At 38.7% G+C, this 24,666-nt stretch overlaps 2 protein-coding genes and 1 long non-coding RNA gene across 4 annotated transcripts; 1 reads left to right on the forward strand and 2 right to left on the reverse strand.

Moving 5' to 3' along the window:
• Positions 1-1,551: 1,551 nt before the first annotated feature.
• gclm (glutamate-cysteine ligase, modifier subunit) lies at positions 1,552-12,802 on the reverse strand. The gene is made up of 7 exons (XM_053625318.1): positions 11,436-12,802; positions 10,512-10,577; positions 9,815-9,899; positions 9,646-9,702; positions 8,496-8,698; positions 5,258-5,372; positions 1,552-2,653 (listed from the first exon to the last, which is right to left on the reverse strand). The coding sequence occupies exons 1-7, from the start codon at positions 11,553-11,555 to the stop codon at positions 2,484-2,486; spliced, it is 816 nt and encodes a 271-aa protein (XP_053481293.1). The 5' UTR covers positions 11,556-12,802; the 3' UTR covers positions 1,552-2,483.
• A 590-nt stretch (positions 12,803-13,392) lies between these two features.
• On the forward strand, positions 13,393-15,719 carry LOC128607987 (uncharacterized). The gene is made up of 3 exons (XR_008385984.1): positions 13,393-14,060; positions 14,139-14,330; positions 15,594-15,719. It is a non-coding gene; the product is annotated as an uncharacterized LOC128607987 (long non-coding RNA).
• A 424-nt stretch (positions 15,720-16,143) lies between these two features.
• slc5a9 (solute carrier family 5 member 9) lies at positions 16,144-24,618 on the reverse strand. 2 transcript variants are annotated; one of them, XM_053625316.1, is made up of 13 exons: positions 23,355-24,618; positions 23,193-23,264; positions 22,750-22,854; positions 22,025-22,189; positions 21,420-21,525; positions 21,264-21,344; positions 20,129-20,334; positions 19,711-19,846; positions 19,494-19,601; positions 18,451-18,601; positions 17,822-17,990; positions 16,614-16,829; positions 16,144-16,473 (listed from the first exon to the last, which is right to left on the reverse strand). In XM_053625316.1, exons 1-13 carry the CDS (start codon positions 23,481-23,483, stop codon positions 16,144-16,146), a joined length of 1,974 nt encoding a protein of 657 aa, XP_053481291.1. In that variant the 5' UTR covers positions 23,484-24,618. The 2 variants fall into 2 exon arrangements, with proteins under 2 accessions (XP_053481291.1, XP_053481292.1); XM_053625317.1 differs by lacking the exons at positions 23,193-23,264; positions 23,355-24,618 and having other exon boundaries at positions 22,025-22,633; positions 22,750-22,831.
• Positions 24,619-24,666: the final 48 nt, after the last annotated feature.

Here is a 24,666-nt window from a genome sequence, read left to right on the forward strand (position 1 = left end):
TTGCACTATATTTGTAAGTAAATCCAGCACATTATTATTATTATTATTTTAACAAAGGGGCCTTTGTTGCCTTATTTTGCGCTTCATAATGTGCCACACATTCTCAATCGGAGACAGGTCAGGACTGCAGGCAGGCCATGCTAGCACCCACACTCTCTGCTTATGCAACCATGCGCTTGTAATCCGGGCAGAATGTGGTTTGGCATTGTCCTGCTCTGGTTGGCAGCATATGTTGCTCAAAAATGAGTACATGTCTTTCTGCATTAATGGTGCCCTCATAGATATGCAAGTTACCCATGCCATGGGCACTGACAAACCCCCATACCATGACAGACGCTGGCTTTTAGACCTGATGCTGATAACAGCTTGGACGGTCCTTTTCCTCTTTGAAATGTTGACTCGTCGGACCACGAAACACGATTCCACTGTGCTACTGTCTATCTCAGATGAGACCAAACCTAGAGAAGTCGGCCGTGCTTCAGGACAGTGTCGATGTATGGCTTCTGCTTTGCATAAACTTGTATGTCTTGTCTTGTCTTAACTTGTATCTGTAGATGCAGCGTGAATGGAGTTGACTTACAAAGGTTTACCAAAGTACTCCCGAGCCCATGTCAGGATATCCATTACAGACTCGTGACAGTTTTTAAGACAGTGACGTCTGAGGGATCGGAGATCACGTGCATTCAGAAGTGGTTTTCGGCCTTGCCCTTTATGCACTGAGATTTGAACTGATTCCTTCGGATAATCTTTTAATTATATTGTGCACTGTAGAAGGTGAAATGCCCAAAATCCTACCGAACCTCGACCCATCCTTGCTCTTGAAGGACTAGACCTTTTTTGGAGGCTCCTTATATACTATGATTATATACTATACTATATACTATAGTATACTTATATACTATGACTATAATTGCCTCACCTGTTTCACATCACCTTTCTATTTCAACTTGTCATATTGCTATTAGCCCTAAATTGCCCCTGTCCCAACTTTTTTGGAACGTGTTGCGTGCATCAATTTCATAATAAATGTTTACCCTCAAAAACTATGCAGTTGATTAGGTAAAATATCAAATACCCTGTCTTTATACGTTTTTTGTTTAAATACAAATCACCCCTCTTCATTTTTATTAGCATTTTCCATACTGTCCCAACTTTTTCATTATTGGGGTATGTAGCATAAGCATGAAAGTTGAAGCGTTTGAGTGTACAAATGCAGAGATGAGACAGCTGGACTGAATAAAGGACTAAAGCACTGCTGCACAGTGGTCTCTTTAGGTACGAAGTACAGACTAAATCCCACTGGCACCACAATCAGCAGTCAGTAGAACTGCACGTTGATGTGGATGACAGAAGTTTAAAATAAACAAAAGTCCACCTAGAATTTCATTCCAAATTAAAATCTTGTACGCCACTGAAGATTCGTTGAAGCTTAATTGCAAAGATTAACATGGTCAGTGTGGATTTTTCCTTTAATATACTGTAGAATAAAATCACATTAGGTTCGCTTGTTTATTACAGTATAAAAGGAATACACTGAAAGCCAGGCTTTGAATGTTATCTTTATCAACCCAATTAAAAATGTGAAACAGGGAACATTTTACAACCATAATTACATGTACAGTAGCCAATGGACCCTCATGTGTCTGTGACAAATAAATAAACAAGTATTTTGGTTCGACTTCAATACTGAAAGAAAACATTTCCATAGAGTGGTATCTTGCCATTTCTTATTCATATACAATGAAAACATGCTGGTTTTCATATATGTAAAACGTTTGCCCATGGCTGATGCAATATTTGAATCTCATAATCAGGAAATGACAAGTAACCACATCTAACACATATTTTAAGGCTAGGGTTACACACTATAAGTGACACAAAGCACCAACAGGGTTTTCATAGACATTCTAGAAAATAAACTAAATTAATTGATAATTATGAAGCATCATGTAAAAGCTCTTTCTTAGTAAACTGTACCACCCTTAGCTACCAGGTCAAACACACAAGAAAACAGCAATTTCTTCTTTACTTTGATGTAAAATTATATGCTTTCCAAAACATATACCCCCCCCCCCCCTTTTTTTTTATTAAAATGACTTATGAGCCCTTTTACCATCATTTAGATCCCACCCCCTATCATTTTGCTAAATCTCAGTATTATAGTGTTTCTCTTTCATTACTGGCTGGAAACTGTTAGTTAGTTATCTACATAATGTAAAATCATTAACTAAAATGTAATGTAATGTAATGTAAAATCAGGCTGCAGAAGTACAGGGTGTAAAGGTTGGACAGATCAGATCAGATTTTCAGCACTAAGAAGTCAAGTGCTTGAAAAAACATTTCACAGCATGACTGAGGTCAAAGGCTGAATTTCAGCCTTCAGTGATGAGGAAATATGAAACACAAATACATTTCATTGATGAACTTAGTAGCAAGCTAAAAAATCTAGGCATGAGGTGCACTGTGATTCAGATCATGAGGTGCTATTTGGTGCTCTTGCGTGCATGAACGAGGTATCCCTTGGCTTTGATGATGCCTCGGCTCTTGACAATGATGGAGTAGCGCAAGACCCAGTCGAGCAGCCAGTCTGCCACCTGCAGGTCCTTGTAGCTCTCCTGCATGGCCTCCTGAAAGCCTGCTGAACTGAGGAGCTCTACACACAGCCAGGAACAACCTTAGTTAGTGTTATACTGTAGAAGATACAGGACACTAAAGGCAGAATGACATTTTAAAATTAGTTTTTAGTAGGGTTGCACTGATACAAATTTTTTTCAGACCAAATACATGTTTGTGGTACTCATAGATACTGAAGATGATACTGACATTTAAATCAGTAACCTATTTATTATTCAGTAAGGCCATAACAGGACATTTTATTGAGCTCTTGTTAAGATTTACATAGTGGCCACGAAAAACACACACATGGTCATGTACCTAGACACCTATGAAGGGCACTATCTAGTTACATTATTTTCCTTGGATCCAGTAGGGCTGCAATGGAGAAGAGCGTGTTTTTTTAGTTTTACTTCAGAAAAACATTTCTGTACAGCTGTAAATAAAATACAGATTTGTTTACATTGCATCAGAATCCCTCATTGTCAATAGCCGATAGGGGCTGATTGTCAAGAACAATATAGTAGTTAAGGGATGTTACTTTCACTCAACTAGCACTGTCTAGGTCTTTTCACAACGCGCTTAACCCTGGATTATGGTCGTTCTAAACCCTGCTTTGAACCCTGGGTAGAGGAACGTTTCACACTTGTAATTTAGAACTTGGGTTATTAACCCTGCTCCGAAGCAGGGTTAGGACCGATTTTGCCATGTTTACCCCGCATTGCGGTGCCAAACATGTACAGTGTGAAACAATGCAGTGTTAGAATATTACGAGTAGATGCTTAGCAACAGACACCCAATCAGAAATTGAACAGCACGTGCCTCATATCACGTTATTTATCCAACCATGGTTGTTGACAACGCATATATGCCAATAAGAACGTTAACCCAGGGTTTAGGATTGTACTGTGTGAAACCTCAGATGAATACCCAGGATTAATTGTTAACCCCAGGTAAAGTATTAGCAGTGTGAAACGTGAAACAAGATAACCCAGGATTCTGTTTACCCGGGGTTTAGAATGACCCAGTGTTAACTATTTCAAGTGTCAAAAGCCCTTCTGTAGACATTTTATGTCTCCTAGCTGGCAGGTATTGCAGCAGGGGTTTCTCCTGTGTGTTGCTAGTTGTGAACTCCTTGAGTTTTATGTTCCAAGTTATTTTTATCAGTGTGCTTATAGGAAGGTGATGTAGTACCTATTCTTGATATTTTTTAAGTCCGAATTTGCTTAGATTGCCATTATTGATCATAAATTATTTCTAGATCATGGTCATTTCATGTCGTCTTTTCATTACCGCGACAACGTACACTAGACTTACATCGCATAGTATCACCTTTTTTGGGATGTTGGGATCAGAGCACTTTTACGAGAATCTTCTCAAGCTTGTAACCTTAGTGTTATTTTTGACACTGGATGCACATATTAAGAGTATCTCTAAATCTGCATTCTATCACCTCAGAAACATTGCCAGGATTAGGCCTTTCCTCTCACTGCATGATGCTGAAAGGCTTATTCATGCATTTATTACTTCAAGGATTGATTATAGTAATGAGCTTTTTATTGGCCTACCCACACAATATGAACGAGAAGGCGTATACAGGGTAACTAAGACACAAACGTAAGAAGGGGCCGGTCCATGTACAGCTTTATATGTTAAAGTGAGAGCTTTAAAATCAATACGTGATTGAACCGGAAGCCAAGGCAAATTACAAAACACGGCAGTAAGGTGCTGATGTGGAGGAGTATTGGTGAGTATACGTGATGCTGAATTCTGGATGTACTGTAGTCGTTTAATATATCCGTTCTGCTGATTCTCTCACTCTTCAGCAGCCTTTTTGCAGACTAAAACCTATGGGTGAGAGAACTTTTTCTTTTGTGGCCCCTAAGCTATGGAATGCACTTCCTTTTAATACACTTTTCCACATTAAGCACTTTTAAGAAAATGCTGAAAACCCATCTTTTAAAATAGCTCATACTGATTAATTGGATCTAGCTTTTTTTTTCTAATAAGACGTAGAGTCAATTATTGTTTGTTTTATAAAATATATTATGTATAAAATGTATAATAATAATAATACTAATAATAATACTACTACTAATAATAATGATAATAATAATAATAATAATAATAATAATAATAAGTGCAAGCTGTTTAGAGTAGTGGCTGTCTTAATGCTCCTATTAAGTTATGGGTCAATTTGACCCATTGCCACATTTGAGATGTCTGAAATACTCTCTGAAATATGTCTGAAATCTCTCTTTTTCTCATTTAGGGTCATGAACTTATACGCAAATATTTCTTCTTATGGCTTGTCTCGGACAAGCCTTAATAAAGGTTTTCTGTTTTAAGCTGTTCTTTGCTGTTTTTTGTGTGTATTTAAACTGTGGAAGTCATGTTGACCTATAACATAATGGATGTAATCCCCCCCCAACATAATTAGGAGGGTTAAAGGAACTTAAGACAGGCATTTCTAAGAAGACAGCAGTAAAAAGCACAGCTTCATAAATGTGTAGTGATTAAAATTTTCTTCCACAGCCTGCCAAAGCAAGCAGCACCATTATGTCTAATCTTAAAGACACACATTCTTATCTAGGCCATGTCCTATAATAAGCTGAAGAAAATGGAGGTAGGAAATGGGTGTTACCTTTGGAGTCATTGTGTGTCAGCAGCTGGATGTCGAACTCTTTAGCGAATGCAGTGAGGTCAGGAGGCATCACACAGCAGGAGGCCAGATTTACCTGGTTACTGCTCGGTTTAACCTGAACCGCAACACAGGAAATGTGCATACACAAACTTGGACTTAATATTATGCATAAAATGACACCAGTAACATCAGTGAGGAGAAAACATCCTTGTAAAGGGCCAACAGGATGACTAAAGACAGAAGCTGACATTCCCTCAATAACGACGCATCTTCATGCATTAATTTTTTTTTTTTTTAACTTTTAAAGGAAAAAATCCACCCTGAGCGACTTCCATGTTATCCTTTATAATCAACGTGACCTTACAGTGGCATTTTTTAAATTTATTTTAAGATTCTTTTATTAATATGTTGGTCGTGAGGAAACATTTACTTTCCTAAACTACCCGCAATGCTATTCGACTACCCGCTAATAATGATGCCAGATGGAATTTCTAATCAATTCAAGCCAATTTTATTTATATAGCGCTTTTAACAATGGACATTGTTACAAAGCAGCTTTACAGAAATACATAAGCCCTAAACAGTATTGCATTCTGGAACTTTGAGTCCAACGTTTGCTGACTTCAACATGTGTATTTGACTTGATGTGACGATGTTGGATTTCTCATCAATATGACACTAAACGTAGTTGAAAAATGGCGAGTGACAAAAGCAGCTCTTTTGTTTGGAGTAGCTAGCAGCGAAACCAGACCGTTATTTATTTATTTCTTTTTACATTGAAAATTTTGTCCTATTAAATGCCACTGTATCTGCACAAGCAATGAATATCGTTTTGACACAAGCATGGTGCACAACTGCCAACTTCTCACAGAAATAACAAAAATACAGCACAAACCAACCGATTATCACCAGAATTACTAAACACATCCCAGATACACTATACGTCCAAAAGTTTGTGGACACCTGACCATCACACCCAAATGTTGGTCTTCCCCAAACTCATGCCACAAACTTTGAAGCACACAATTGTACAGGATGTCTTTGTATGCTGTAGCATTACAATTTCTCTTCACTAGAACTAATGGGCCCAACATTCAGTGTGTTTCATTGTGAATTTTTAGTTTAAGAAATTACACAATGCATTTGTACGCTCTCCACGTCTACATAGTTATAAAGTATATAAGATGACACGGTTTGATCATTTGGACCCATTTGCTCTATAACACGATAATTCTGATCTTAAAAAAGCCAGCACTACAAAAAAAAAAAAGCAATACAACACTGTTGAGTTGGATTTTCAGTTCCTATCTGTTGACCACTGTGTCTCAGATGACTACGCACATTTATTTTCCACAACATGTACAATGGTCAACATGTAGGAAATAAACATCATAAACTACATGTTGTAATGCTTTATGGGGCAGCAGGGTTAAGTTGGGGCTTTGTAGCCTATAAGAGTTGGGTGTAGCTTATATTTGTGGGATCTCGTCTCAAATCTGGTCACTGTATATAAACTCTATATCCATACAGAAATGGACAGCCTGCAATGCTCTTCGTGTTTTGTTATGCAACTGTGTATTGCATAATGATGCATACAACTTATTATGGTATACATTAACCCCTTAAAATTCTTCACAAAGCTCTGCTGTAGTCTTGCTCTCTACCCCAATCAATTGTGACATTATAGTAGTGGTTTCCATGCATGGCACTGGCATACACAAGGGTTAGTTTTTCCTGCACTAGCACATCAATCTAGATTCCTGAATGGAGTTCATTATGAGCCTGGAAGGGAGTTAAACTCATTAGCAGGATCAGGTGTGCAGAAAAATAGGTATAAGAGACAGGGTGTTCTACAGGGTACTTACAGCTGTCCTCAGTAGAAATGTAGTATTTTTAATGGCATGGAAATAGCAGTTAAATAGCTTGGAGACATTTTCAGTGCTATTTCCATATACCAAATTTGAATACATAAAGGCAAAATTGTCTATTTGCATATGCTATAGTGAAAGAAAATATATATATATATATATATATATATATATAAACTGCATCCCATAAATGAGGGTTTAAAAAAGATTTTGAGCATAGTGAAGGGGTATCCCAAACTTTTTGGCCAAACAACCACCGTGACCACCCTACATTTTTTTAAATTCCAGATTTATAAGTTGGGACTTGTAAGTTCATATCCATTAAATGTTTCGGCATGGTTTTGTGTTTGTATTCTTGTCTTCTGTTGTTTAACTAAGTCAGAATCACTCAATTCTGTCAGGGAACTAGTGAAGGTAAATGGACAGGGAATTTCCATCCATCCATTTTCTGTACTGCTTATCCTACACAGGGTTGTGGGGTACCAGGAGCCTATCCCAGGGAACTCAGGGCACGAGGCAGGGGACACACTGTACTGGGGTCCACCCTGTCGCAGGTCGCAATCGGACACACCTTCATACACCCATTCACACACTACGGACAATTTGGAACTGCCAATCAGCCTATAACGCATGTCTTTGTACTGGGGGAGGAAACTTGAGTACCTGGAGGAAACCCAAACTCTGCACACACAGGATGGAGGTAGGATTCAAAGCCCCAACCCCGGAGGTGCAAGGCAAACGTGCTAACCACTAAATCACTGATAGCGATGATTTTTTTAAAACAAAAGAGGGGATTCTTATCTCACGACCTGTCTGTAAATCCCCAAGTCGTGTCAGAAGGACCCCTGGTATAGTGAGTCATTAGCAGTGAAGCTTTACTTTTGGCTGGAGTCACATTTGTATGCAAGTTCAATAGCAGGTAGCTAAAACCAATGCAATTTTAACACATGCCCCTGCCTTCTGCAAGTGACCCTGCATTATCCAGTGCAAATTTAAAAATAAATACATAAATAAAGCAAAAAAGCTAGGGGGAAAAAATTTAATGACTCTAAATTAAGAAAAGCCTAAAAAGCCTCAAATTTAAAGCCATGTCAAATGGAAACTAAGACAATGTAATGCTTCATTCCTGCTGCGTTTGGTTTGAAAATGTAAGATATTTTAAGGACCCACAGACACCCTGACTTCAGGACCAGGGTTGGAAACCTCTGCAGCAATGACAGCTGGTCACGATATTAGATGGGAGAGCTAAAATATAATCTCTATCAACAGCTCACCAATGCAACTATTAGGGTTGACCAATGCATTATAACATGAGGTTTCACTGATGGCATAATAAGAATGTTGTGACCCCCACATGTTCTCTCTCTTACCTGTGCCCAGTTGTACAGCTCTTCTAGCTGAGTCTTGTCCAGGTCTGAGGTGCCAATGGAAGCAGCTTTTTGGCTCTGAACGATTTTTTCCAGCTCGGCCCACAGTGGTTGAAGGTGAGCCAGGGTCAGAGTCTCACCCTCGGGCAGTGGAGGAGGTGCGATGATAACTGAATCCAGCTGAGACACACCTAACGACACGCACGCTGTGCAACAGAGAGAAAGCAGCATATCATATTTACTACTGCATTATGAAAATAAGCCAACTACTGGTATACACAGTGGTATTCAAGCTATTTTTTTTACAAAGCCACCATACACTGGGCAAATTTCACCTTACCTTAACACTACATAAAATATGACAGATATATTTACACATAAATCTTCACTGACAGTAACTGATGTAAAACCATTCTAACAGTTATCATATTTTCATAATGTCTTGGTCATGTTTCAGTTGAATCACATTTTCATCTTTTAAAACTTTCCATCAGAATTCTCTGAAATTTCTGTTCTTGCAGCAAATTCTGTTTAACATCAAAACCGTTAGCAGGTTTTTAGTAAATGTAGTCAATTTTATATATTTAAATGTTCTGAGCGCATAGTGTATACAGTTGAGGGCAAAAATTTGCACCTCCATTGTTTTTACATGTTGGGGGAAGGTAAATGTTCCCTTATTTTACAATTTATCTCAAAAGCAAAATTACAAAATGTTAAAAATTAAAAATGGATGATTCCTACATCAAGCCAACCATGTAAAACGAAGCATAAAATCATCAGGTAAATATTGATGAAACGCCGTTTTTGTAGTAATGAAGGAAAATCTGTAAAAACCTAACACACTAAATGAAATGTCTTCATCTGCATTTTGTCCTAAAGGTGTGCAAAATTTTGCATTAAAAAAATGGATTTTAAAAGTCGTAAATGTTGAAGTTCTACTGAATAACCACTCTGCTTTGAACACCCCTGGATAAACCTGTTGAGGAAAGGAGAAATGCCAAAATCTTATTAGTCCTGGGTGTGCTCATTGTTAGTGAGCACATTTTAAGGTAATTAAGTAACTTACGTCTAGTTTGTAAACATTATTTGTAAATCTTGGTCCCATAGAAAAAAAAAAACTGAACAGTTAACAGTGGCTTTAGCGGGCACTTACCCATGTCCACTGCATCTTTTATCGATGAGCAATCAGACTCAGTGAGAAACAGCTTGACTGAGGAGAAAGAGAAATCAGCACGTGATGACAACAGGCGCACTACAGGCGCACAAACAACCTACTACTGCAGTGTTTGTTCTTCCATAAAGCACGGATGAAATGTACTCACCAGACACCCTCAGTTCCTCTCTCTCCTCTGGTGTGATCGGTTCTATATTCTGTGGGATCGTGCAGTCCAGAGCGCTGGGCAAATCCTACTCAAGTTACACAAAAGAGAGGTTGAACAACAGCTCCATTATTGTTCCATAATTACTCGATTCACTTATCTCAAATACTCAAGTTAATCATTAAAAAACATGGCCCCCTTTCTTACATGTGCAAACATGACTTTGCGTCAATAGCCTGTAAGTGAGGAAGGTCTCATTAAGCCTTGGCATTATGTGGGTTAAGACCATTAGAATCTTTTAGTCAAGCACCCGAAGGCAGATCTGCTGAGTGCTGCATGATGGAGTCTGAGCAAATACATTCAATCCTCACATGACACACTGTTCAATGCAGTTCAGTACAGTGACCGTTCTTCACTGACAATACTGTGCTTCATAACTGACATTTAGTAGACTGCCTGGTTAAGATTTAAGCTTTAAGCTTCATGTCTTTAGACGTTTCAGAATGTGTAATCAAGCTCTGTTTTTGTGTGCAAAGACAAGCACAACAAATCACCTTCACATGCGAAGATGAAGTCAATGCAAGCTATGCAACACAACCTGATTTTCTAGTCAATCACACAGTATATAAAATAAACCCTGCAACTCTCCTTTCATTTTTGTTCAGTGTGTTTAGGGTCGTTGTGTGTATAGCGCACTTACTATTTCGGGTGTTTCGGGTAACGTCGCAAGCCACTCGCTAAGTGTTCCTCGGATGCAATCTTGAAGCTGAAGAAGAAATGATATAACGGTGAGCAGGAGTAAAGTCATAACTGCAAGGTGACCACTAAACAATGCACATCCCCACTTGAGTAATTCTCTAGTTGTGTAAGGACTAGTTAAATTTAAAAAAAAAAAAAGAAAAGCTGGTTTGTTTTGGGAAACTTTTCTTACTTTAAAGTCATAAGAGTAGGACAGCAGGAGTTATTGGTTAAATCATTGGTGGGAGCGGGGAGGGTAATAATTTCAGAAACTGCTGATTTCCTGTGCTTTTTCACACACACAACAGTTTCTATAGTCTTCATCCGTCCAGTTCGGTGAGGCTGTACCCACTGTAGCCTCGGACCCTGATGTGGTGTTCTGCTGTCTTTCTGCTCACCACAGTTTCTGTCAACACAACTGCTGCTCACTGGATATTTGGTCTTTTTCTCTTTCTTTTTTTTTTGGACTATGGAGATCAACAGTTTCTAAAATACTCAAACCCAACGAGAGTATAGTAAGTTAGATAAGTTAATTACATATCACATATTTCCACATGCTAGAAATCACAATGTGTACACACGCAGAATGATCTCCAGTGCTTAATAACAATAATAATAAAATAGTGGATTGGTGTTTGGTTAATAATCGTAAAGATATCATTTTACACACAGTTGCTCTTCACTTGGAGAAGACCTGACGATGCTGTCAAGTGTCGTGACGTCACCAGAGGAAACAAGCGACAACATTAGAAACCGCCTTCACAAATAACCACGCTAGCGTGTGTATCACCACCACACCACCTCACACCGTGTACAGGCCGAAAGAGAAGTGGAGTTAAAACGTTTATAATTCTTTAAATCTCACGAAGAACAGTTTTTTTTTTACCTCCTCACTTTGCGAAGAAGGACATTTCTTAAGCCGTGAGCGGTTCACTACGTTCCCTGTGTGCAGCTTCAGAGTCGTAGCGTGATCGAGAAACAACTTCACGTTGGTACTGACCTCCATATTCAGCAACCTACACTGATTATGTTGCAAAAAATATGGCCGTGGGACTGTCTTCGTGCTATTAATGATGTCAGCGTGGCTCCACACAGCAGCGCTCCGTTGTTTGGTATGACTTTGCGTTTACGGTTAGCGTTGAGTTCATTCAGAGAGAATGAAAGCGTCAGTGAGCCTGCAGAGCGCAACTGAAAACCCGGAGTGAATCACAAAGGAAAGTAGCTGAAAACCCGGAGTGGATCACAGAGGAACGCTGCTGAAAACCCGGAGTGGATCACAGAGGAACGCTGCTGAAAACCCGGAGTGGATCACAGCAGAAAGCAGCTGAAAACCCGGAGTGGATCACAGCAGAACGCAGCTGAAACCCAGAGTGGATCACAACAGAAAACAGATGAAAAGCAGGAATGGATCACAGCAGAAAGCAGCTGAAAACCCGGAGTGGATCACAGCAGAAAGCAGCTGAAAACCCGGAGTGGATCACAGCAGAACGCAGCTGAAAACCCGGACTGGATCACAGCAGAAAACAGATGAAAAGCAGGAATGGATCACAGCAGAAAGCAGCTGAAAACCCGGAGTTGACCAAAGCAGAAAGCAGATGAAAAGCAGGAATGGATCACAGCAGAAAGCAGCTGAAAACCCGGAGTTGACCAAAGCAGAAAGCAGATGAAAAGCAGGAATGGATCACAGCAGAACGCAGCTGAAAACCCGGAGTGGATCACAGCAGAAAGCAGATGAAAAGCAGGAATGGATCAGTCCAGAGCTCAACGGAAAACGCCAGCACTGGATCAGAGCAAAAACGCACTGGGGCAGATCAGAGTGAGGAACAGTTTATACAACTTTTGATGGGTGTGTCACATTTTGCAAAGTCAGCATGACGCGGCATAATCAGTAGAAAATGAAGCTAGATCAGTATATTAGCAAAAAAAAAAAAAAAAATTTAAAAAAAGTATCTACTGAATAGCCCAAATAATATTATACAATAATATGAATGTAACAAATGTTTAATAACATTACAGCAATATAAGCCCTATATTAACTTTATTAAATCTCCTTCATAATGCACATGATCAGGTCTGACATTCTAAGGATTAAATTCTACATTGTATATTAAACCATTTTAAATAATGGAATGACTTTTTAAAGACATTTACAGTACAATAAACATGTGAAATCCCAGAGTAGATATTTATAGAGTAACTATTCCTATCTAGTAAATTATGAATTTCCATGTTTATACTTATATGTAAAACAGAAATCCTTCCAATACAAAACCAAAGTGTGTTTAGAGTAGGGATGTCACAAGAACCGATACTTCGGTACCAAGTCAGTACCAACATTCTTAAAACATGACGGTACTTGTTTTTCTGCAGTAGCATTCGTACCTATTGTAGCAAAAGTACCGAAAGTACTGAGGTTGCGATTCTTCCGGACCTGACGGGGGCAACAAATACGTGCAAGTGTTTTAGTCAGTGTTTTGTTAAGTGGTGAAGAAGAAGAATGCCTACAAGCACACAGGAAAAACTACAGAAGTTTAGCTTAGCTTAACAAGTTTAGCTCCACCCCGACTCATTGATGGGAAAGCTAGTATCGATTTCTGGTGTGCAACCGATGCTATCGTTCATTTCAAACAAAGCTAGGAAACACCTGTATTTGGCGAAACACCAGAAAGACGGTCCTATATTATATTTGTTTTATGCAGCTGGCATTGTGGCCGTGAAACAGCTAATGTTATGCTCCATGTAATGTTAGCGATAGCCAGTTATTTGTTAACGATGCTAACGCATTGCGATGTTATAAACTACCTCCGAATGGGCCACCATGCATCGCCATTCAGCCCGTGTCCTGTCAGCTAAATGTAGCCTCATGTCACTAATAATTATTCAAATGTTCATGCTTTTAATAAATCGTTTTGGCCTGCCACCATATCAGTGAATTTAAACTAATGCTTGCATTCAAAGTATAAGGTGTGTGTGCGCGCGTTTAGGAGTGCACCTCCGGAGACTCAGTGTTTGAAAACTAAAATACCCTCTCCCTCTCTCTCCCCCTCTCTCTCTCTCCCTCTCTCTACCCCTCTCCCTCTCGCTCTCTCTACCCCTCTCCCTCTTTCTCCCCCTCTTTTTGCCAATATCAGCCAGTGGAGGATGTCCTCCTGGAGAGTTTTTTTATTTTATTTTTTTAATTTTATTTTTATACCACACCGTGGTATCGACTTTGGTATCGAGTATCGTGTACTTTTGGTGGCACTGACTACTAGATTTTTGCTATCGTGACATACCTAGTTTAGAGTTTAATTGACTTTAGTCGAGGATTTTAGCACATTTTTTCAACATATTAACATTACCATTATCTTTACATTTACATTTATTCACTTAGCAGACGCTTTTATCCAAAGTGACTTACAAATGAGAAAGATACAAGCAAAGCGATATCAAGCAGAGAACAATACAAGAAGTGCTACCATACGAGATCTATTAATTGAATTCCAGAAGAAGCAAAGTGCAGAGTAGAGGTGTAAGTGCTTTTTTTTTTTTTTTTTTTTTTTTTTTTTAATGAGTTTGTTAGGTGTTCATAGAAGAGGTGTGTCTTTAGTTGTTTTTTGAAGATGGTGAGAGATTCTGCGGTCCGGATTGAGATTGGAAGTGCATTCCACCACTGAGGAACAGTTAGTGTGAAGATTTTGGAAAGGGACCTTGCACCACGCTGAGTTGGAACTGCTAAACGTCGGTCGCTAATCAATCGCAGATTGCGAGAGGGAACGTAGGCCTTCAGGAGAGAGTTGAGGTAGGAGGGTGCTGTTCCTGACAAGGTCTTGTAGGTGAGCATCAAGGCCTTGAACTTGATGCGGGCAGCTACAGGAAGCCAGTGGAGGGAGATGAAGAGGGGTGTGACATGGGTTCTCTTGGACTGGTTGAAGACGAGGCGCGCTGCAGCATACAAACAAATTGCATTTTAGGATAATGGTTTTATCCTAAATTGCATTTAGGATAAAAATCTTTAATCTTAGAGTTTGGCCATTATTATTGTACAATTAATCTACTGTATATCCAGATTCCAGCTTATACATATTGTGATGGGTGTGTCATATTGTGCATAATCAGCATGAAGTGGCATAATCTGTACTAAAATAACAAAGAAAGAAAAAAGGAAACTAGATCAGTATAGTTTCCTAACAAAAAATACATTAAAAATAAGTCCATGTACTTAATAACCCAGATTATATTATACATTAATATAAATGTAATACATGTTTAATAAGATTATTTAGAACAACTTAGAACTATTAGAACTTAGAACTAGATTATTTACACTCTTAGAACAAATGTGTTCAGAATTTATGTGGTCATTTTTTTTTCACACCTCTGTGTCTAGTTAAGGACAACACATTTTGTGTTGCTTTCAACACAGTCACTGTGTTTGTACATTTAACACATGCTGTGTGTTAGTACATTTCCACATGAAGATGTGTTAGAAAATAACACAAAAATAACACAGAGATGTGTTTATACGTTTCCCCCTACCATTATCCTAAAATGCAATTTGTTTGTATGCTAAAATTCTACTAAAATGCTCACAAAATAAACAAACAATTGCATGAAATTCAGGTGACATTTATTTAAAATCATTTAAACATTTGACATATATAAGAATTGGAGTTGAATCTTCTGACAAATCTCCCTGCCATCTGGGAAGACGAGTCTCACTTCCTTACATTTGAAAAGCCGTAAAAGAGCAAAAAGTGTGTTGGTTAGTTGTTAGCTACAAAATATGGACAAATACCTTTGGGCTTTAACTGAGAAATTGTGTTACAGAATCCCAAATGGTGTAATTTTAGAAACGTGACCTCCTAATGAACAAAATGGTGCTGTAGCCTCACCAGGAAAATCTGGCTAACTTGCGAACATTTATTTTCCCTGCTTTAGCACCTCACTGGCAAACTTTTGCACAACCTAATTAAAGTAAACCAACATTACAGATATTGTAGAAACCATTTATTAATTTTGTTGTATTATGACTTGTATTTCTATAATTGTGTGCCCTCTGCAGGTGAGGTGATGCCTGAAAAGCCCAGGTGTTGCTTGTTGAATGGTGGCCTGCTGGGAGCAGGTGAGTCTTTAGAACTTCACCTTTGTTCGTGTGCCGGACGTTTGTTGAATTAGTTGTAGTTGTTCGGCAAACATTGCATTTTTTCTTTCAATTACTTAAGAGGACCCTTAAATGAAAAGCCATTGAGTAATAAATACATGAAATTAACACAAGGTTCTAGTTCTTCACAAGGTTAGTGTGACAAGAAGAGTGGATGGGGTTTAGTTTGTAATTCTTTCTGTAGTGACTATCCTTAAACAAATTGTCCATTTAGTCATCTCTTGGCCCGAGTGTTTTAGACTCTTCCTTTGTTTATAGATCCATTATCCACAAGGTTTAAGTTGAATTCCATGCTGTTTATTAACTTCTTGATGTTACAAATAAAATTGAAAGAAAAAATGCAATGTTTGCCAGACAACTACAACTAATTCAACAAACGTCCAGCACACAAACAAAGGTGAAGTTTCTTCAGGAATGTCATGCCTGAAGAATTCTCTTCAGTCTGCTCTTCTTAAGCAAAGTAGCCCCAAAGAAATACATTGGCAGCGAGTAGAATGATGGCATTGATATTGCAAACATTTCTCCAGATGGGTTCCTCTTCAATGCTAGTCAGCTTTTTCTCCATAGCCAGCTGTTCCTCTCTGCTTAGCTCTGGTTTGGGAGCTTCAGACAGTCCACACAGCCACATTCCCACTCGTCTCCACCACCCAGACCTTTCCATCTTCACCTCCGGGTCAGAAGCAGGGGGAGAGTGTGCTGATGAGGGTGAGGCAGCCCACGGGTCCTCCAGATCTACACGCTCCTTCTTGCTATGTCTTGTCCACCAGGTTAGACGGATAAGCTGCAGAGTTTCAGGTGTACATATGAATGTAAGTTTCACTGATGAACATTAAGGTGAATTATATGACACTAAAGCAATCAGCGAGATAAACAGAAGTGTGTGTGAGCGGACGTGTGTATGTGTAAGAGTGAGTGCCTTACATGTTGCTCTGGAATAGGAGAAGTGCAGAGGCTGACTGCTGTAATGACTAGTGCTGTCAGTAGGAGCAGTATAAGAGCAAAGTACAGGTAGTGCACATCTTTCAGCATGGGAGGTCTCAGGTCCTTCTCTCCACAGGAAGGAGTACCATAGGCAAACTCCATTACCATGCGTACAAGACCAATCACCAAACCTACCATCAGCCCCCAGAACGCTCCCTAGACAGTTAAAAAGACAATTAGCAAGCACAGTTCACCCAAGCTTTAAACCACTAAAACACTCTACATTGAATAATTAAATGTTTTAGGAAATTGTAATGGTGCAGGAACATCTACTCCTCACTCATCATTACAAGTCCATATTTAACCGACCCAGACATTTAATCATGTCATATTTTATCTTCAGAAACAAGATTAGCCAATCAGAATAACTGAACTGATTTGTAGTCAGCTAGCTCCACTCAGAGCATAGGGATATCGAGACCTTCATGACAGTACTGGAGGATTACTGCAGGAGGAGATAAAAAGGTTTGCTCTGGTTTTATAAGATAAAATGCCATTTCCCTTATTACTAGCGTCTAGCATGTTTTAATCCTTTTCACTGGAACAGTCATAAAGGTATTTTATGACATTGTTATTTGTATTGCAAGATCAGTTCAGAGATCATGATACAAATTATTAAATAACAAATTCATGTCATCCTACTACTGTCTGGCACCCACCCAAAATGCATGAGTGTACCATTCCTGGCCATGTCACTGCAGTATTGGGGCCATGAGCAAAATCCTTAACCCTCAACTGCTCAGTTGTGTTCTGTCTTAATTTTAAGTTGCTTTAGATATATAAAAAAAATCATTAGCCAAATGAGTGAATGTAAATAAAACTTCATAAAGAACACCAGGAGGTACTAATATGCATGCACTGAATACTGCTGTACTGTAGGTAACATACTTCATTTTCTCACTAAATTAATTTGTTTTTCAACAGTATATTTACAGGCATGCTGAGAAAGTCTGTTTTAAATAGAAAAAATGTGAATTTAGGACAGATTTAATTAAAACATTTAAGGGTTCTCCACAAGGGGCAAACAAAGAAACGTATACTGTTTTAAATTACACAAGAACTGAAGTCTAATTGCCTCACAGTATGACAGACCTAGTGTGGACCAACCACAACACTAATCAATTCAGTAATACTGAGGGATTTCCCACTTGTTCGTTTATGCGACCCCAGAAGATGGCCATCAGGAAGACGGCAGTGATCGGAGGGGCCAAGTAACTGGTTATGGACTGAATGTAGTCGAACAGCTGTCCACTGTTGGCTGATTGAATAACTGGAATCCATAAGATGCTCAGGACCACCAAGAATAAAATAAATACCCTGTTGGTGCAAATCAGAACAAAATGTCAAAAATAATAAGCATAAATATTTTAGCTGGATCTTGGAAAAGTATCATAATGTAGGTTATGTAAGTTATATGAACAACTGAAAAAAAGGAAATGTTTTATGTCAAGATTACTAATTGTTTCATTCAAAGCATGCTAAAAGGTAATAGTTTTACAACTTATTGGGTCCAACTTATATAAAATGAGTACTTACTTGACCTGAATGCCAGCATACAATTATTTAAATCTCAGACATACAATATTATTCAAAACACTCTGACTAAACATGATTATTTTTCCTTTAAAGAACGATTGAGAATGGTCACTCCATTTTAGACCTCATCCCACACAGTTATTTTTCTAAAATGGAGCACAGTTTGAGGAAGCTGCATGCAAAACTTTCACCCCTTGGTGTATTTATACGAAGCAAAATTGCATAAGGGCAATGTTTCTACCTGCCCACGACCATGAGCTCCTTCTCAGATGCCTGCCGTCTCATACGCAGCCAAATGTCCATAGTGAAGAGGGTGCTACTGCTGTTAAATATAGAAGTGAGGGAGGACATGAGAGCAGCCATCATCACTGCAATCATCAGGCCTCGCATACCTGCAGGGAAAAGAAGGACTGTATATTATGCAGACCTTGCTCACCTTGTTTAGTAAAGGAGTTTCAAAATGACTTTAACCACATTATGGTAAGGTCCATGTACACTGCACGAATTAGTTTTTGTTTCAAAATGAAAGTACGAAAACCTTAAGGAAACCTTTTTTTTTTTTCTTAGCACACAATAACATAGGAATTAATACATTTTTCAAAAGGTATTAAAAAATATAAAATACTGACTAGTTTTGAATTTTTTTTTTTTTTTTTACTTGTGTCAAGGTCTAGAAATTCAATATTCATGAATTCAATTATGAAAATAAGCTCACTTCAGTACATTTCAGTATGAATATTTCAGAGTTGACATGAAAAAGTACAAGTAGACTATTCTACAAGATTTTCCCTGATTAGGATATCTGCTCCTTTTTTGTTTGTTTGTTTGTTTGTTTGTTTGTCTGTCTGTTTAGAATTAAAAACAAAAATGGTATCAGTTTATGCCGAAAATAATTTTAGGTGATCAAAGTATTCTTAAATCTGTAATATTCTTACAGCACCTGGATTATGCTGCTGTTTTTGCCTGCTGTCTCCTTTACAGCCACCCTCTTGATATTTTTCAATAGCATGCAATGATTCAAATTATCGGTACTTCAGGTATAATAGCGTTCTTTAATCTATAATTTTTGCTACTAGCTACCCAATCTGGGTTTTTCCAGACCGTTCATTACAATAAAGCAGAAATGAGGAAAACAAGCAAAAGAGAACATTAATACTGTGTAAATGTTATTGCCTAATATAACCTCAGTATCATTCAACGTATCTGTACTGCCTCACAGTACATACAGCACCTCAAATGGACTGATCATATTTAAAGAAGGATAAAAGGGAAGAGTAACCATACCTACTGGCATTAACTCCACCACCAGTTTAGGATAGGCAATGTTAGAACATCCCACAGTAGCTCCACATATCTTAAAGCACTCATCAGGATCCACACATCCCACTTCATCTGTTTCATGTAAATGCACCATCATGTGGGTTTAGAAGAGCACATCATAAATCCCATGTTATCTTGGAGAGGGCAATTGACACAATGCACTTGAGATTTTTTGACCTGCCTGGGTAGAGTGCTCTGCTGATCATTCCTGGCATGACGATGAAGAACATGGGGAGGATCTTCAGGTAGCCACCCAGCACTGAGCCTCCTTTAGCATGTGACAGGTTTTTAGCAGAGAGGGACCTCTGTACTATCACCTACGAATGACCAAACAGCAGCAGCACAGGGAAAAGATACATGAACAGTAACTTTAACATGAATTACCCTTAGCTGAGGCAGCAAATGTGAAAACCATCAACCTATCCATCACAGTGTTCTCAGAAAAATGTAGACGTTTAAATGCACTTAATTCACTTACTCTGGAACATAAGGCTCCGTAATAAGATCCTTCTTCCAGCTGGTTCTTATTTGTCCAGCCCTTTTTTAAAATCTAAAACTTAGATCCATGAATTAGTATTGATTGATTGTGACTGAGTTACCTGGTCAGTGCACCACACCCATGTAGCCAGCACGGTGAGCCCAAAGAGCAGGCCAGGCCACGGCAGATCACCACTGACCGGGTCGCGGAAGATGTGGAAGGCGTCAGGGCGAGAGAGGTGACACGTAGTGTTAGGAACAATGAGAGCAGGTACAGCTTTCTCATACTGCTCCAGCAAGCCCTGGTACCAGCCCACTTTATTAAATGCTGGCAGAGAAAGAATGTACAGGGACAGAAATGAGGAAACAAGAATGTGGATGACGTGAACTTACTTCACATGCAATTTTGCTGACTCTGCTGAGAAAGGAACTTTCCAGTGTGAAGTCTTCATCCTTCATTCTGTGTCATTAATGTGCCACAGATTCATAGCTAACTTAGAAAAAATATTTAAAATGAAATTGGATTATTCATATTTAATTACCTCACTACTGTATTTTAATGCATTATAAGATCAAAGAGTAGAAAGTAGGAGGTAAACTACAAAGTATCTGTAAATGTGGAGGTGAAATCAAACGAGATCATTAAATAAATGTGTTTTTGAGGAATACAACAAGCAATGGGGCATGCTGTTATAGGAAAATAATCAACAACAGCGTGGTGTGATGTGGCACCGTGTGATGCGAAGTTACTGTTATCCAAAGTTGATTATTTTCCTATAACAGCACATCTTGAAAGTGTTTTATTCCTCTTATATCACAGCAATTTGTCAATGTTAACAAGGTTTTATTTATTATTTACAGTTACGTTTAATATTCCCTGAAACAGCTTAGTTCCTATAATCACTTACATTATAGCAGCTATAAACAGTCAGTGCTTCACCAAACTTTCTCTCTCTCTCTTTCTCTCTCTCTCTCTCTCTCTCTCTCTCTCTCTTCAAGTGAATAAGAAAAAAGTACCGCTTGTCATGTTACCAAAAAACAGAAAGTCCTCCATCCTGTAGACTTTCCCATCTCTGACAAAGCACTGACACTGGGGACTCCTTCCAAAAATCGTCTCCTCACAGAAAATTTTATCATAACAAAGTTTACACGAGTTGCTGCTGTTATAGAAAGCCTTCTGACCAATCAGATTTGAGAATTCACCAGTCCTGTGGTATAATTAAAATGAGATTACACTTGTTAACTTAAAATATTTACCTATGAACATGAGAACAAATGCTCCAACTACCATGATGACAGTCTGCAGAGCATCAGTGTAAATCACAGCTGTCAATCCACCTACAGCAAAACATCAGCAATCAATCAGCAGTCATCTGCAGAAAGTCAGTTAGAGTATAATGTGGTGTTTATTACCAGCAATAGTATAGAGTGCTGTGACTGCAAGCAGCACTACAGTGGAGAGGTATAGGTCCCATCCCAGTGACACCTGAATGAACAACGCTCCAGAGAAAATGTCTGTCTGGCAAGAGCAAAGTGAACAAGTCAGGGTGCATATGTGCAGGGTTCTTGTAGATCTAGTACAAAAGTCTGGAATATAAAGGCACTCATTTCTAGTCTTGGAAAAGTATGGAGTTTCAGAAGATATTTTTTTTTTGGGGGGGGGGGCGGGTATATTATGAATATGAATATTTTGTTGTCAGAGTACTATTAGAGGAATTATAAAGCACATAAGGTACTGTACAGTATATTAGGCAACCTCCTTAATCATATTACAGAACATAGAAACTCTGGAAACCCCTGATGTGACTGATTAGCAATTAGCAACAAAAAACACAGCTTGTACTGATTTGGCTGCAAAACTAACTTGAACTAACATGGTTTTAGCTTGATAGTGTTCTTAGACCCTGAACTATTTGTACTAACATGAGGATATGTTTTTGATGGAATGTAAATTTAATGTCAATGAAATGTAAATCATTGTTGCTTTATGTTCATTAAAACATGCTTCGGCCTCTTACTGATATCTTGGTGAATATGTAGAGAATGAGAGACAGAACACTCATGTAGATCCGAATGCGCTGGCCTCCAAACCTCTTCCTGAGATATTCAGGCATGGTGACGACTCCAGCGGAAATGTACACAGGCACAAAGAACCAGCCCAAAGCAATGAGGACCCATGCTGCCTGTTATAAACAACACAACATTTTCCACACACCACACACTTCACTGTTGTGTATTAAGAATGGCTGACGTGTTTATTGCTTTATAGAGATATGCAGAAAAATTGGCCGACACCTCAACGTAAATTATAAATATATAAACCATAAATACATTCACCAAAATGATGTGGAAATTGTTTTTATTTACTGTCTTACCTTTCCTTGGTTGCATTCAAAGGTCACATGACTAATACCATTCCCTCACACGTATTTAATAATCACGCTTTGATCAAGTTGTTGAACAGCTGCACGCCATAAGCCTAATCAAGTTCAGTTTGTCATAAGATACCGGCTGTCAGAATGTCCATGATGCTTTGTCGCCACAGTCAGAATGGTGTCTTTAAATGCAACTTTCTCACTTTTCATTTCTTGGCGTAACCAGATTTTTTAACTGCTAGAACTTTACTGCTGGTTGAGATACAGTACGTGCAAAAAGAAAAAATATTTTGCGTTATATAGCGTTCAGAACTCTACATTGTAGAGCTACACATTTACATCCTAAAGTGAAAATATTCAGGACTTACATTCCACTCAAATCCCCCCACAGCGATTCCCCCTGCTGCCCCAGTGCCTGCTAATCCAATGAACAAGCCACTGCCAACATTACTGGACATCAAAGAAGCTCCAATCTATCAGAAAAAAACAGCCAGAGGTCATATTTTCTCAAATCATTCAGAAAAACATCCATTTTTAAACTTGATTATGTTTATTATCCATCCAAATGAGCAACATCTGAGTGACCAGCTTGCATCTTTGTTTTGCTAATCTTTCTGCACATTATCAATGTTAAAACTTAACCAGGAAATAGTTTTTATATCTAGTGCTTTTATTAGTTCTATCTTACTTTCAGATAGCCATGTCAGATTAACAGTACTAGAATCACTTTCTTCTGCACATACTGTATACAATACATTTAAAGGACTCAAATAAAAGGACTGCAAATTGGCACAAAACTGGAAAAACTCACTGGCCACCATGTCATGGATCTTCCTGCTAAGAAGTATCCTCCAATGGTTCCCTTGTTGGCTCTGACAGATGACTTAAAAATGAATTAAACTCATTAGTGGCTACATCATCAATTAAAGAGAATATGACTCCTCTGTATAAAGACCATAAACAGTTAACGTACCCATATTCCCACTGCTAGCACAAATATAAAGTAGACCACCACAACCACAATATCAGCGATCTCCAGCGTAAACTTCCCATTCTGTCCCGGCTCGGCTGTGCCTGTCACCAGCTCAGGTGCAGATGTCATTTTAAAAATGCTATAGACAAAGAGTGTGAACTTTGAGGCTAGTGCTGATTCAGTGAATGATTAATCATGCCGTTATCACAAAATGTTGAGAACTCAGCGTATTAGTAATATATAAACCAGAAGCACAGGTGAGAAAATCCTCACACAAGGATGTACAGAGACCTGAATCAACACACTGACCAGCCCATCTGCCAGAGCCTTCTTAGGGCTTCTTTTTCAATGCAATGTCAACAGTCATTTACAACCCCAGTTCCGAAATAGTTGGGACGCTGTGTAAAATGTAAATAAATGTAAATAAAAACAGAATGCAATGATTTGTAAATCTCATAAACCTATATGTTATTGACAATAGAACATAGAAAACATATCAAGTGTTTAAACTGGGCAAATGTACCATTTTAAGGAAAAAATAAGGTAATTTTTAATTTGATGGCCGCAACACATCTCAGCAACACATTATTGACAGGGGCAATAAAAGTCTGGGAATATAAGTTTTGATAAAAAGAAACAGCTGGAGGAACATTTTGCAACTAATTAGATTAATTGGCAACAAGTCAATAACATGATTGGGTATAAAAAGAGTATCTTAGGGAGGAAGAGTCTTTCAGAAGTAGAGATGGGATGGAATCTGGATGGAAGCATATGCTGCTCTAAAACCTGCATATATCTTTCAGCATTGATGGTGCCTTTCCAAGATGTGCAAGCTGCCCAATCCAAAGGCACTGCTGCACCCCCATACCATCAGAGATGCAGGCTTTTGAACTGAGCACTGATAAAAAGCCGGATGGTCCCTCTCCTCTTTAGTTTAGCGGACACGGTGTCCATGGTTTCCAAAAAGAATTTCAAATTTCGATTCGTCTGCCCACAGAGCAGTTTTCCACTTTGCGTTAGTACATTTTAAATGAGCTTCGGCCCAGAGAAGATGAGGGGGTTTCTGGATCATGTTTGCATATGGCTTGTTCTTTACATGATAGAGCTTTAACCAGTATTTGTGGATGGCATGGCGAACTGTGTTCACAGACAGTGAGTTCTGGAGGTGTTTCTGAGCCCATGAAGTGATTTCCTTTACAGAATCATGCCTGTTTTTAATGCAGTTCCACCTGAGGGCCCGAAGATCACGGGCATGCAATATTGATTTTCACTCTTGTCCCTAACGCACAGAGATTTCTCCTGATTCTTGGAA

The sequence above is a fragment of the Ictalurus furcatus genome, chromosome 5 (assembly GCF_023375685.1).
Source record: "Ictalurus furcatus strain D&B chromosome 5, Billie_1.0, whole genome shotgun sequence".
NCBI lineage: Eukaryota > Metazoa > Chordata > Actinopteri > Siluriformes > Ictaluridae > Ictalurus > Ictalurus furcatus.